The 15,558-nt window shown below is 38.7% G+C and overlaps 1 protein-coding gene across 12 annotated transcripts in view; it reads right to left on the bottom strand.

Annotated features, from left to right (window-relative positions):
• Positions 1–15,558, bottom strand: part of AKAP6 (A-kinase anchoring protein 6) — a 554,906-nt gene that overhangs the window by 213,174 nt on the left and 326,174 nt on the right. For 11 of the 12 annotated variants that reach the window (XM_042989539.1, XM_042989537.1, XM_042989535.1 and 8 more), the window contains 2 exons: positions 11,763–11,859; positions 10,459–10,625 (listed from right to left, as the gene is read on the bottom strand). In XM_042989539.1, the coding sequence (XP_042845473.1) occupies positions 10,459–10,625; positions 11,763–11,859 (264 nt within the window). The remainder of the gene's footprint in view (positions 1–10,458; positions 10,626–11,762; positions 11,860–15,558) is intronic. The other variant, XM_042989545.1, reaches the window with a different exon arrangement.

Raw genomic sequence — 15,558 nt, 5'->3', positions numbered from 1 at the left:
AACCACATCAATGATTTTCAGGCTTCTCTTATTTCTAAATCATTGTTCTCAAACTTTTCTGCACTTTGGAATCACCTGCAGAGGTTACAAAAATATCTATGCCCAAATTACATACCCAGATATTCTTCTTAAGTGGATACCATGGTCATTTTACTTAGCTTTCAAAACTGCTCCTTATCAAAATGTGCCCAACCTCAGTAAATGCTACCACAATTCTCCTAATTGTTCAGGCTCAATTCCTTTGAGTTATCATTGACTGTTCCCTCAGCCCCTCATTCTCCAGATACCAAAACCTAATATTTATTCTTCTATAATATCACTTCCATTTTTTTCTTTATGTTATCACAGCTACTGCTTTACTTCAGCTGCCTTTAGTTATTGTACTAGATTCCTAATTCGGTTTTTCCTCTCTCATCCTACTTTTGCCATCTGTTTCCTATGGCTAAATCCAATCATTAAAAACACTCACGGAACACTAGTAAAGTACAAACTCTTCAGCTGATATTCAGAGTTCTCCATTATAGCTCAAAAATTATCAGGCTTTATTTTCTACTAGGTCCTCATCCCTTCCCATGGACACCCTATGCTTGAAAGAGCCAAACTATTCACTGTTTGCCATTCTCTAGAAGTCCCTCATATATTCCCTTTTCCATACTTTTGACCATGTTATTTCCTCTGCCTGGAATGTTCTCCCTCTAATATCTTCCTACCAACAATTTATCAGAATATTAGAGAATTCCAAAAATCCATTTTCTCTTAGGGGTGGAAGGAACTTTCCCAGACCCTATTAGGTTGAAATAATGTCCCCTTCCCTAATTTCTCTATCTCTTTTGTGCCTTATTATAGGATTTATCATGCAACCCGCTTTAATTTACAATTACATATGTGTAAGTTTGTCTCCACTGATGGGCAGTGAACAAGGAGAGGTACAGTGTCCTCTCCAGAGCTATAACATCACAGTGTGGTAACATATTCAATAATAATTGATTTTAAGACTGGATAAGATTAGTATAGATGGAGAGAATAGGAAAAGCCCTGGGCAAAAAGAAAAAAAGAAAAGAAAGGGGAAAATGCACTTGGAAGATAGTGAATCAGGTGGAGTCAAATGACAGGGTAAGGAGTTTGCCTTTTACCCTGTCATGTAAGGTTCCTAAAAAGACTGAATAAACCTGAATATCTTATATATGTTTGGAGCCTAAGTTTTTCCATCAGTAAAGAGAAAATGATTAGAAGGATTATGACTGCTAGTTCTTGTTTTATGTTTATTTATTTATTTTGAAAGAGAGAGAGAGTGTGTGCATGCATGCAAGGGAGGGGCAGAGAGAGAGGGGGAGAGAGACAATCCCAAGCAGGCTCCATGCTGTCAGCACAAAGCTCAACACAATGGGGGGCTTCAACTCACAAACCATGAGATCGTGACCTGAGCCGATATCAAGAGCTGGATGCTTAGCCTAGCCGACTGAGCCACCCAGGAGACCCATGACTGCTAGTTCTGTTGGGAAGAGTGAATGAGACAATCCACGTAAAAGGCGTGACACAAACCTACACCATAGTAAGCCCACACTAAGTGCTAATCCCATTAACAGAGTAGTTACTACACACACACACACACACACACACACACACGTACAATAGTTATACAATAATATCTAAGATGTCAAAAGAAAGCTTTTCTGACTTTGATTTCCAGAGCTAGAGAAAAGATGGAATGAGAGAGACATTGACAGAGACAGAAAGACAAAAGCATAAATGTCCATGAAACAGATGTGGACAATTAGCTTCTACTATATTTCACTGGACAAATACTTCCTTCTTTTGTCTTTCTCCTTCTATTCCTTCTATTTCTCTTTCTCCCCTCTCTTTTCCTTTGTCTTAGTTTCTAGCTTTAGGCTTCATGTTTTTCCCTGTCCTGCTACTCACTCAGCAAGATCTGTGACTTTGCTTAGCGCTGCAAGGGGCAATGCTAAACAAGTGTTGGCCTCTGCAGGCCAACTAAGTACAAAGATGAGAAGCCACCACCCCAGCCCAGTGCAAAATGGCTTGGAAGCTGCATTGAGATGGTTCCCTGGGCTCTGGCCCAGCAGGACCTCCAATCTAGTTAACATTTCCTGAGAAACATTAACCCTCATTTAGGCGCAGTGGGAGGTAAGACTGGGAATGTTCTGTGAGTCCTAGTGGCTAAGAGCACTACCTTACACTAAGAAAAGATCTGCATCTCTGTTTACATCAGCACCACACAAATGGCTATATTCCAAGTGATTTCCAAGGCGAAGGAAAATGCAGAATGTGGACCTCTCGATGCTTTTTGACCTCACTGGATGGGAGAGATACTCTGGGTATGAGAACAGTTAAACAAACGTTTGGAGTATTCAGGGTGTTGAGTGCAGGTGTGTGTACATTTGAAAGCTGCTGTTTTATAAGAAGTCCTAGGTGACTCAATAAACACAAGAGCCAGAGCAGAGTAATCCCGTTAGCAGGGCTCTCCTCAACTCAGACGGCTCCCCTGCCAGAAACAACACATTCCCGGGAAAAAGGGTAAATCAAACACTGAGGTAATTGTTTCACACCTTCAAAGAATTTACTTATTAATTTCAAAGTGTTTTTAGAAGCAATTCTGTATCTTGCCTTCCGTTTTGTCCTTACATGCTTATAGATTTTTAAAAATGTTGACCTCCACCTCATGCCAAAAAAGTTCCCCTAATGTATTTACTATACACTATCTTTAACATAGATCAGGCTGAGTTACAAAATGTGAGTTCTGCCAATAAAAGAGGGCTGCTTTCCACTGAATGTAACTTTGTATACAATACCATGCATCTTTGCAACTCTAGGTATTATAGATTCTAAGATTAGGCACTCTCACTAAATAGGGAAAAAAATAGACTACCTACTCATGTCAATGACATTTCTCTGTATTGATTAGAGACACCAAAGAATTTCACTCTCAGATTTTTGCTGACCCAAACATTTCTACCCTTAAGGCCACCAGCAATGGAAGTACAGTATGAAAAATTAAGATAAGCTATGGTCTTACATATCATATAGACCATGATAGGAATAACCATTAGCCATCCTTTGACCTAGTATATATTTTTATCATCTCAACCATTTTTTCAGTCACCTCATTAGAGTGGCAGACCATTAAAAAAAAATCCTCATCTCGGATCCACCCATACATCTGATAATATGCAAATTTAAGTGCCTCAAGGAGATTAGAGGAACTATCTTTTATTCGATTCTATCATAAATTTAGTAACGACAACTGATCTTCAAAGAAATAACTCACTTTTGTTTCTGTCTTTCAAAAACACTTTTGAAGAAAAGTTGCCCTTCTGATAACAACAAAAAAAAGAACTACTGAAGAATCCACAGTAGAAGAAAGGGCTCTCCCTAGGTACTGCATATCAGGACTCTGTTTATATAGTTCAGCAGGAAAGGAACTGGATCAGATACTGGCTTTTGGGAAGAATTCTGCATGAAAGAGGTGGAATTGGTAATGCATTTACTACTCATTTGCTTGCATCAAGAACCACATTCCATTTCAATCTGCCAACATCCTAATTAAGATGATCTGAATCTTAGGTGATCTATTATTCTAGATCTGAGATAGCCCAATTTACATTAGACAAGATGTTACACTGTGTGCTTACACTGAGATGATAAGAGCACTGAGCATGTCTTCCCTCATGTCTGGCCTAGCACTGGGCAGAGCTCTCTGTCAGCACTCAATCAATAATGGCCAGGCCTTTGCCTGTTGTCTTTCTCTCTACCAGTTCAGGCACAATTTAATCTTACTATCTCATTTCTGGTTCCTCTTGACACATAAAGCTGTCCTCTTTTTTGCATGAGGAAGAAAGTAAAGTATCTCAGGGAATTCTTTCTACATGCATGTGTCAAGGTATGTGGGACTCACAACATAAATGCAATTACCATTCATTACCTTCATGCTGTGTCTGAAGATCCTCTATTAAAGAACATGTTAGCTACATAAGCTTTTGAGCCAGAAAGGGAAAGAATACAAAGACAATGCTTTGGAAGCACCAGGATCAAATTCCATTCCAGGATAATAATATCCAGCTGCAATATTACCCAAGAGGCACTATAGAATACAGAGAAAATATCATACAAAAGTACTCTCCAAATCAGTTTCTTTCTCTCCACTTCAGTTAAAGAAAGTTACCCATAATTCATTAACATAAATACTAGGTTAACACTCGGGTGTCTGTTAAACGAACAAAACAAAACAAAACAAAACAAAATGTGTCTTAATACTGGACCTGCTCTCTCTAGACATCTGAATAAAGTCCAGGTTCTCAGTGACATAATCAAGTCAGAGGCCAGGCATACCTTCCTTCTTAGCCGCTATCTAAAACTGTCATTTGTACAGCTGAGGAAACATATTTAAGATATGTTCTTAAGCTTGCTCTAAGTGCTACTGTTGAACAGATAACACTGATGACCTTCATAGTCTGATATCCATTTCCAAGGGATGACAATCTAAGATGTCAATCTAAGAACCTCCAAGAAGGCAGATAAAGAAGCACATCCCTGGAGTTCAAAGGAGCTAACCCTGTGTCTCCTTTCACTAAGGAAATGAAGAGGTGGGTTGGAACCCAGGCTAGGTCACCCTTCTAGGAGCTGTAAAGTTTTCTGAATTTACAATAAAATCTCCAAACGTTCTTTGTTTTGGAAACTGATCTGTTTCTTTAAAGAGGACAAAGTAACCACTGTGATTTCTGTGATGGAAGGTTTGAGACATCACCTTAGGCACATCCTGGACTTGATTCTTAGATAGCTGTAATGATGGCTGAATAGCTGTAAAGAAACAGAGAGGAAGGACATCCTAAAGGAGGCAATGTGCAAACTTTAGGAATGCTTTTTTGCTTTCAGGATTCTTGTTTTCGGCCTTGAAAGGTCAAAAAAAAAAAAAAAAAAGGAATGTAACCTTTGTTAGGTGTCGGGTGTTCCACATTTTGAAATGCTTCCAGCTATATACCATTCAAAAATTCAACATACTGAAAGCCTAGTTTTAGCTGATAAACTTTAACCAATCTATCTTAAAATAAAACACATAATTACAAGCATATTTTCAATTCTTGGAAGTGAGTGCTGAAGCTCTATTTCTAGAACTGGTGAATTCTGTTCTCTATTTCCATGTATAAAAGATCTCACAGTCCTGGGAAAACACTTTTTTTAAAAATGAAATACAACAAATAAGGTATGCTGCCGAGTCCTGGGGGAGAAGTTTCCCAGAGTCTTTGAATTTCCTCCTATCCTCCTTCTTTACAAGATTTCTAAGACCAAGTCCTTTTCTGCAGTCTCTCAAACAAGGTAAAAAAGAAAAATACCCCCTAGATATATTCTTTAGATTTTCTATTATGCTTCTCAAGTTCCCAGTAGCTTCTGAAGTAAACTTTAGATGAATTCTGGAGTTATTTTTTTATTATGTTTTAATTTCAGTTCCTCTTTTTGGTCTAAGATGAAATAGATGATCATAACTGCTCTGCTTAGAGATGCATTTCATGGCACAATTTGTACATGACCTATGCAAGGTCACGTCATGGAAGGAGAACTGACATGATAGATAGCAAGTCGAATCCATGCTTTTTAGTCTTGGACAACTTCGGGGTAAACCCATTTAAGTTCGCTCTATGGGCAATATCACAAGGAAATTTTCTTTTTAAACAGTATATATGAGATATATTCTGTATAGGGTTCTCACTCTGGGTTGGACAGCGTCAATTTCAGACATATGAAGAATTATTGCTCAAACCACTGGTCATAACGGTTATTTTTGGTCACAATGTGAGCCTTGGTGCAGACCGCGGCAAGCCGGCCTAATTCTCGTCCACAATAAGATGTCACGTTCCAGCCATGCCACACATTCTTACACCTCTAGGTCTCTGCATATGTTTCACACTAACAAAAATCCTTTCTACCCTTCATTTAAAACATCAACCCCCCCTATAAATCTTTCCTTTTCATTATTTTCATGCTGGCAAAAATCCTTTTTATCCCTCATTTAAAACTTCAACTCCCCTGTAAATCTTTCCTTTGATACGCCCAAATAGAGTTCATTATTTCCTTCTCTGTGTACTCATAGGCCTGTATACCTATCTTCAGTAGAGTATTTTTCAGATTCTATTATATTTATTTACTGTCTCCATCACCAGAAATGAAAGCTTGTACATTTACCCTAACCTAAGATTTCCCATGTACCAGGCATTGTTCAGAGCACTTCAGAGGTGCCTGGGTTGCTCAGTCGGTTAAGCCTCCAACTCTTGATTTTGGCTCAGGTCACGATCTCTCAGTTCATGAGATCGAGCCCCACATCAGGCTCTGTGCTAACAGCGTGGAGTCTGCTCAGGATTCTCTCTCTCCCTCTCTCTTTGCCCCTCCCTTGCTCGTGCTCTCTCTCTCTCAAAATAAAGAAATAAACATTAAAAAAAAAAAAAGCACTTAGGGGCGCCTGGGTGGCTCAGTCGGTTGAGCGTCCGACTTCGGCTCAGGTCACGATCTCACAGCTCGTGAGTTCGAGCCCCGCGTCAGGCTCTGTACTGACAGCTCAGAGCCTGGAGCCTGCTTCTGCTTCTCTGTCTCCCTCTCTCTCTGCCCCTAACCCACTCGCATTCTGTCTCTGTTTCTGTCAAAAATAAACATTAAAAAAATTAAAAAAAAAAAAAAAGCACTTCAGATACATCAACTCTTTGATCTGTTAACAGAACCCTTTTGTGGTGGGTATTATCATTGCCTCCATATTAAAAATTAGGAACCTGAGACATAGAGAAGTTAAGTAATTTTCCCAAGGACACATAGCTGTAAGTGCCAGGAGTTGAACTCAGGCCGTCTGACTTCAGGGTCTGAGCCTTCCCTATTATTCTTTGTGCTTGCCCAACAGACTAAGGGAGGCAGTTCATGACTATTAAGCAAATAAAAAGAATAATCATCCTGACTTCTCCAGTTAGCTTAAGTTAGCTAACTGGAGAAAGAAGCTTAAGTTATAAATATATTTTCTTCGTCTACAGTTGATTTCACCTTTACCCTTGGCTGTGGAGGACTTCGTCTGTCCAGAGAAAATTCAGCCTGGACTGGGCAAGAGAGAACTAGTTGGGAGGTGGAAGGCCTGGGGTTTTGGTGACTCTGTCACATCACAGTCGCACTCCCAGCACATCCCTCAGGTCCCACGTGTGCCAATCCCAACAAGTGCCTCTCCGGGAGCTGCTCTTAGATGTACGACACGGTGCACATACTGGGACACAGAGTGGCTTTGCGTAGAAATATTATTCATGAGAAACACTTAGGTTATTCTTTGCAAACTGGTGTGAGTCAAGGAAGATACTTTCACTTTGGGGATGATCTGAGCAGAGAGGTTTGTGTCATTGTTTCTTTAGAACTGAGGTACCCAAATCATTAAGAACCAGATGTATTTATTCTTCCTCCTGACCTTGAAATTTATATCTCAAGTCCCTACAGACGATTGTCATCTATTTTGCCTTTTAAATCTCTTCTTAATTCTTGTATTTTACATATGCTCTTTATTTTTCTGATTAAAATAACTTTTAGTCACTGTAGAGATTGGGAAAATTCAAAGATATTTAAAAATATATCATATTTTATTTATGCATATATCATATTGCACATTACAGGACTTTTTCCAATGTTTAAAAAATCTCTTCTAAAACATTATTTTAAATGGCTAGATAACTTTCATCAGGATAAGATGTAGCATAACATTAAACAGTCCCTATTTTAGACATAAGCAACAATGTGACAGACACTCTTTCTTTCAGAGTGTGTGAGGATCCTGGCTGTGCACGAATCGAATCGGGAGCCCTGCAGGAAAAGGGCCTTCCTGGAGCCTATATGACAGTGGTTCTCTGGAAGCTTATGGAATGCAGATTCTGGGACCCCAGTCAGGATGTCTCTAAGGCTGGGCCTAGACAGGTTCTTCTCTTTTTGAAAAATGCAGACATTGCCTTTCCTTTCATAATACTTTCTCCTCATTGGGTTACCTTCTTTATTCCATCTCAAAACACCTTCCTACAAAATGAGTTGATTCAAAAGTATGAAATTCAAGTTGGCCCTGGTGAACACAGCTACTCATTTTTAGCCTCAGTCTTTTATTAATTAATTTAATTCTGTATTCATTTAAATTTAATTAATTAATTAATTAAGTCTCCACAGTTCCTCTTTGGCACCTCCCCTCCCTCCCTGACTCCCTCTTACCCCACTCCACCCACCACCCATGCTCCACGTCACACCCAGAAACAGCTTTTTATGCTGCAAATCAATGATACCATTTCTCTGCTAGCTCCAAAACCCTCCCATATAACCACAGGCTATGGAGCTTCCATCAAACCCTCCTCCCTCTCTCTCCAACTGCACTGGTCTGCTCATACAATGTTGCTTCCTCAGAGAAGCCCTCCCTGATGCCCTGATCTAAATCACTTCTCCCAGCCCAACCTCCAGCTGCTCCCTTCTCTCTTCTTTCACGGTACACCACCATCTACAAAGGCATGACTATTAAATTTAAATCTGTCTCCCCACTTCACCACAAGCTCCATGAGACAGCCACTGAGACTAATTATTCATCACGATACCTGGCCCTGAGCAGTACAGTGAGGGGCAGTACTCTACGTGGTGACTGACAAGGGCTCTGGGGCCAAAGGGGTCAGATTCAAAGATGAGTTCTGCTACTAAGCACCTGTGTGACCTTAGGCAGGTTACTTAATTTCTCCGTACCTCCATTTTCTCCACTGGGGATTATATGGAAACTACTGTATAGGTTTGTTGTGAGAATTAAAAGAAAGAACCCACAGAAGTGCTGTAGAACAGTGTCTGGTCTGTAGAGTGCACCCAGTACAGGAGAGCTTTTTAAAAGTAAGCAATCAGTGTACTTCATTAAATAAATAGAACACAACAGACTTTTTAGTCCATCTTTTCTCATCATCACTGCCCCCTACTCCAGCCAATGCATTAGCCCCATCAACTTCTCCCTGCACTCTGTTCCTTGAAAGAGCCCTCTTTCTGCCCCGAAAAATCTGAATGCATTCTCCCTTCCATGTTATTAGTTCCAGCTTTGATCCTTTCGCCACATCACTTCCTAAAATGTGTGCTCCTGTGCCAAGTCACTGCTCTTCCTTCCTTCAAGTATTTCCTGAAATGTGACCTCCTCCAAGGAGCCTCCTTTAAGTGGAACTGAGCTCATCATTCCATTCTCTGTTTCCAACAAATAAGTTAAAGGTTGTTGTTTGAGGTTCCAAAGCTATAAATCTTCTGAGCCTTTCACTGGCTGCATGGTCTCACCATTGCAGGGTAGGGTGGGTTTTTCCTCTGCCTGCACTTAAGAATGTGAGTCTAAGAAGGCAAAGGGTTTGTTTAACTTGCTCTGTATACATTTAGCACAAGGCCAATCCACATGGACGCTGAATAAATGTGACTCGATGATGATTTAATTACTTTGTCCATGCCAGGAATAGAAACCATGAACTCTTAAATCTGTTTCCTCCCCCCCCGCCCCACCGACACGTTGCAATATGTTTCGATGCTGAGTCTATTATAAGACTGGTTTTCTGCACTTACTTTCACAAAAGAATAAATACAAAAGAAAGATTACATGAAAATATAAAATAAATAAAATTATTTTCCACATCATGAGTCCAAAGATACCTTTAGCAAAGCAGTGCGTTGTATGAAAAGGTGATTCGTTTAAAGTTTACTTGCATATGCTTTATGGGTTATTTTGCAAATCTAAAATAGATAACCAAAACATGTCAATAGTCATTTTTAAAGTACTTGTTGTATTCGGTGCATGCACCGTTATGGAGAACTTACACTCAGAGCAAAAAGATTTGTAGCGAAGCATATGACCTTCTTCCCACTACAATGACCATCCCCTAATTAGGCAATGCATCTGATAGTCATTAACAGGAATGAGATAATGAATCACTTTCTCTCTTCTTTGTTAATTTGCTGTAACCAAGCGGCTAATGGATGTCAGAGCTGAGTGATTGCACTGATTATAGTGATTTATAGTTGCAACAAAACAATTTAAAACCATTCTGATTATTCACGTTAAAGATGCTTTATGTTTTGTTTACTAAATGTTTTATGTCCCCCTTTCTCCTACCTCTAAAGTACTGTCCCCCTCCTACTCTGCCACTTTTGACAGAAAGACCTCTTCCTGGAGAAACTGAAAGTTGCAGGGTTTTTTGTTTTGTTTTGTTTTGTTTTGTTGTTGTTATTTTAAACTAAACCATTTCATTGTGTTCGTCTCTCTCATTTTTCTCTCTCTCTCCCTCTCTCTCTATATATAGTTAGATATAGAAATAGATATGGATATATAAAGTTTACCCAGTAGAAACAAAAAGCCTTAGGGGTGGAAAGAAAACTTCAGTGGTGCCTAGTTCAAAAGAAGGCAGAAATGAGAGGAAATAAGGCAAACTTCAAGCCACTTACCTTGGGGCTTCCAGTGCCTTCCTCATCCTCCACAGACACATCAGTAGCCAGAATCTCAGCTTTGATGGTATCCAGAGCCCTGAGAATCCAGCTGTGTTGTCGTTTGATTTGCTTCTGCAGCTCCTTCCACTGACTCGCAATCATCCGCAGCATGTCCTTCAGTCCTTCTCCAAAAGGAGGGGAAACCACAAGTTACAGACTTGACTGCATTTTTACCCATTGTTCGCTTTTATTTAGAAAAATTAGATGAATATTTCAAAGAGTAAACGTAATTTTAAATGACCACTACCCATCGCCTGCCGTATAAGCGTTTGTCACTAAGGAAAGGGAATGGGAATTTTTGCCTTCACATGAGGCATAAGGACACAAAGATGGGATAACCACCTAGATGCATGGTTGGGAATCAAGTTAAATTCAGTCTAGGGACTAAAAAGATGCATATGGAACAAAAATCATGATGTATGAAAATTACTAACTCTAAAGCTTCACATTCCATATAAAAGGCCCTGTGTGTACATGTGTGGAGGCTTTATAATGACCAGAAAGATGTACAGAAATAGGTAACATTAATTCGTTGAGGAATATAGTAAACGGGTCAGAATTAAGAGGGCAGTCTTTAGCATTAGCATGTCGGATTAATGCTGCTCTTTCCTTATTTAGCTGTGGTAAGCTCAAAGCAAGAGCTAAATTATAATTCATCCTGTCTTATGGTCTTTTACTACCAGGATAAGTATAACCAAATGACAAAACTATTTTTTATTTATAATCTGTTCCTCATAAATACATTAATACTGGGTAAGAGTTGGTTTAAAGCCAAAACTCTGCTAATGCAATGACCAGCAAAAAACATGCAAAATGTTCATGTGTGTGAATTGGCAGGGAAATAATCAGATATATCTACACCGCCTGCCTCATATCTGTAATGATATCTATAAGTACCCTAATGCATATGCATTCTAACTATTTGCACCATTCTCATTCATTATCTTAATGTTATTTCCAGAGCACCTACATCACAAAGCATGTCAACGTGAAGTTTTCAGGAATGTGATTTCAATTGAAACTCAGGCGAACAGCAAGCCCAAAATAAAATGAACAGACCATTTGGAGGCAGTATTTCATCTTATAAGTATCACAGCATTGTATGCAGTATATGAAACATTTATAAATCTTGAAGGTCAATCTGATAATGTAAATATTAATAATACATAAGGAAGTGAATATATGCAGTAATTTACAGCAATGCTTCTTCATTCTTAATAGTCTGGAGACATAAAGGCTTGCAATATTTCAGGAGGATTTACCTGCTTTGTGAGACGCAATAAGCTCGAGAAGTTGGTGTCCTTCCTCCTCCACGGCTTCCTTGAGAGCACAATGACTGTCTACATTCAACTTGAAACTCTGCAAGGAAAAATAGGAGCATCAAACCCTGGCGAGGCAGTTAAACATAAAACATCCATACAAAACCACTAGCTACTTTTTATCAAAAACCACACAGCCCAATTTACCCAATAGACAAACTCATTTGCAATACTAAAAGCTATTGATATTTGGGATCTGGGCTCAAAATGTTTCCATTAGATTAGCAGAGTGCATCTGTTTGGAAACAGCTGACAAATCGAGAAATTCATTAGGTTTTTATGAAAAGTCACATCCCGTAGGCTATATCAAGAGTAGCAGTGTTCTATAAAATACACTGCATTTCTACCAGCACATATGAGCGCTTTTCTTCACTTTTTAAAAATGTTAGTGATAGCACTATTTATGAAACCATAAAAAAATTGGCAGCATAAAATATATTAGCCTTATGTGTGCATATATAAATCCATTAATATAGTAGGGGTTGGATTCAGCAGTTTTCTCAGCTATCACGCAAACCAGAGAACAAGGTAGATTCAGGTGCTATACTGAGGAGTCAAATACTCTCCAAATCTTTGATTTTTAAAGGTTTATTTCTTACATTGTGACTCTCCTTTAAAAATAAATACATCAAGCACATCAGGGGCATTTTTCACTCACAATAGTCATCCAAAAACCAGAAACTGCTGGAATGGGGGAATCCCAACCCAGAGCTATTTCTTTCAGGAAGTGTTCTCTCATGCCTTATGTGGAGTTAATTCGCCCCTTCTCTCTGCTCCTTGTATGTGTTTCTACTACAGAATTTATCATACTGTATTCTGCTTTATTTCTACACTTGGCTACCAAATTACAAGCAATTTTAAAGAAATTCCAGTTTCACATTTATCTCCAAGATGTTCAATAAATTTGCAGAAATAATGGCTCTCTGTTGAACTAGATTGATAATACTCTCTGAAGGGGAAGGCTTCCATTTAGATATTTCAAGAACCACAGATGATTTTCCAAAGATTTTCTATTTCTGTAATGTTATAAGGCCTTCCAACCATAGAATGTCCAAAGGAGAGCAATCATAGTAACCAATCTGTTGAATCAATGGTTACTCTTCAGGGTGAAAATCAATCCCTTGAGTTGATTAACTAGAACATGAATTTTGAAATACTGTGTGCCAAATTTTGGCTTCTCCATGATAGGACTCCAAAAGCAATAGCCATATGGACTGCACTAAACTTAGTATTAAGAATATATAACAGAAGTTCAAGATGATACAAACCCAGTTAGAATGTAATTTGGATGAAAGAGGTTAAACAACCATAAATTGTGAAATCAGGTATCATTTATTCATGCATTCATTCATTTAAAAACCATGTATCATGCCTATTCTATACACTGGACTGAGTAATACTGAATAACAGTGATTTAAGGGGTTTAAAACATGACCTCAGACATCAAAGGGCACCTGAACATGTAGGAGAACACAGGACAGCCTGAGTCATCTTGGATGTTCAGTAGTGAGTCTGGGTTCTCTCTTTTTAGAGGGTCTTTTTAAAGCTTGGAGGAAAAAGGAGAATAAAAGAAACTGGAAATTAAGGGACAGATCAAATCATCAAGTATAAAGGTAAGAATTTTGACTAAAAAAAGTTTTGACTCCAAAATGATGAACCATTTCATCTGACAAGAGGCATAAGAAATCGTAAATTTTTAGCCAAACATAATGGAAAGAGACAATATTAAGTTTCCCCATGAGTTATTTATTCACTGTTTCTTGTATTGTCCTCATTCAGCTACAGGTATATGGTTGGATAAAAGAAAGCATGGCAAAGTATGGAAGCCTAATGCTTGTGGTCAATAAAAACAGTATAATATCTATGAAAAAATAAATGTTTACTATTTTGTAGCCAAAATATGGCTGCCTTTACTTTTTGCCACTGCAGTAGAAATCCTCAATTTGAAGCAATGTCACTCAGAAAAAGGCTCACATGTGTTTCAGGGAGAAGGGACAGGGAAAAGAAAAACACTTGAGATCAACCCAAGAGTACCAAAATTTAGGAAGAAATCTTTTCTAGAGATTTCCTCATAACTGTAAATTTAGCCTAGTGCTCTCTCTGATTCTCTGTTTACTTACAACAGACTTGTGCTGAATGGTTAGTAATCATGAGCATCTGAAGAGGTGCATCAGGCCTATGTCTCTGAGCAAAAGTGAAACTAAGGACCTGTGAGTAGGTTGGGTAATTTGAAGTAATTGAAGCCACGAGTATAGAATAGATGCAGCTGGGTCTGGTTCTGCCTCAAGATGATGTGGAAGCATTTGATTAGGCAAGTGGAAAAGATGAGATATTCATTATTAGGAAAAAGATAAGCTGATAAGCTTGATGCTGTAGAAAAGACCCATTTAATATGTCTATTACCCAAATAGCCCAATATTGCTTGATTTCAGGTGCACCCATTAACTATTAATAATATCAACTAAGGAATTCACAATGGACCTCTGAGAAGGCAGTCACGCAGGCATGCTAACAAAATTGCCAATGAAATTTCTGGCCGCTAAGGTCTGTAATAAGCTCTCCCCATTCTGCCCCTGCCTCTTCCCTAGGGAAGGAAGCTTAGACAAAAGGGTTTTATTTTCTTTCTTTTTCTTTTTCCTTGAACCTGATAGTTGGACACATTTCCATTCTTATGCTCCTGACACATTTCCTCAGCAATGCCTTATACTATAGAGTCCTTCTGCAACATCCACAGTACTCCCTGAAAATACAGGGCATTCTCTGAAGATTTAATTTATGGCAACCACATTGCAATAGGTGGGTACCACGTTCCTATGTCAGTGATTATATGAAATTCCATAAATATGAGTAGTCTGGGTTCTATGAGACACCAAATATCTTTTAGTATCTTCAAAGCAGCATGTAATTGAACATCTAGAAAAGAATAACTAAGGAAATGGAAAATACAGTGACTGAGACAAAGGCAGGATTATCAAAAAGATGGTACATCAGAGGTTGACCAATGGGTATCTCCATAACTGCAATCTCTAGCTTCACCAGCTTAGATAGATCTGAGTGCATTACTCCTTGGCAGGGTCTAAATTTGGGTAAGCACCCTGACTGCTACTTTGTTCATGATCAGACTTCACAAAACAGATGAAATATTACATCTCATTCAATTCTATTCAAATTTCTGAAGAGCCCAGTTTGATGGAAGTATGGCAGTCATGTAGGTACGAAATGAAATCAAGGAAATGTGTACTTTGGTGGACAAAACTATGACAAATGGAAAGGATGATTACTCCAGGGGAATGAGAAGAAGAGATATGGATCTCCTGGTACAGGAGAGAGTGGGGAAGACTGTAATCACATTCAGAAGCTTACAGATACAAAGTTGCTAGCCTTAGCAGCATGTATCATGAACATAGACTTTCAATCATCCAATGAAATACTGTTAATGTCTGCCAGGTCCATCAAGGTCCATGAGTTTTGGGGTTGTTGGTAAACAATCAGAGAGGCAAAAAATAAGTTATTGAGTCTTTCCTGACCTAATTTTAGGTATTTTTTAAAGCATAAATCAACATAATAGATATTTCATTGAAAAGTCTTTTCCAGGCCTATAGATACAAAAGGTAACAACACACTATCCTGGCACAAGCAGCGTATAATCTTTTTGGGTAAAAGAGAATTTAAAAAGCCAGTAGCTTCATACGACCCAGCATAGAATAAATGTGGAATTACGGTTTGGTTAGAGAATTAG

This window comes from Panthera tigris, chromosome B3 (assembly GCF_018350195.1).
Source record: "Panthera tigris isolate Pti1 chromosome B3, P.tigris_Pti1_mat1.1, whole genome shotgun sequence".
Classification (NCBI taxonomy): Eukaryota; Metazoa; Chordata; class Mammalia; order Carnivora; family Felidae; genus Panthera; species Panthera tigris.
Note: the sequence above shows the minus strand (reverse complement) of the source record. Positions and strands in the feature narration are given on the sequence as shown.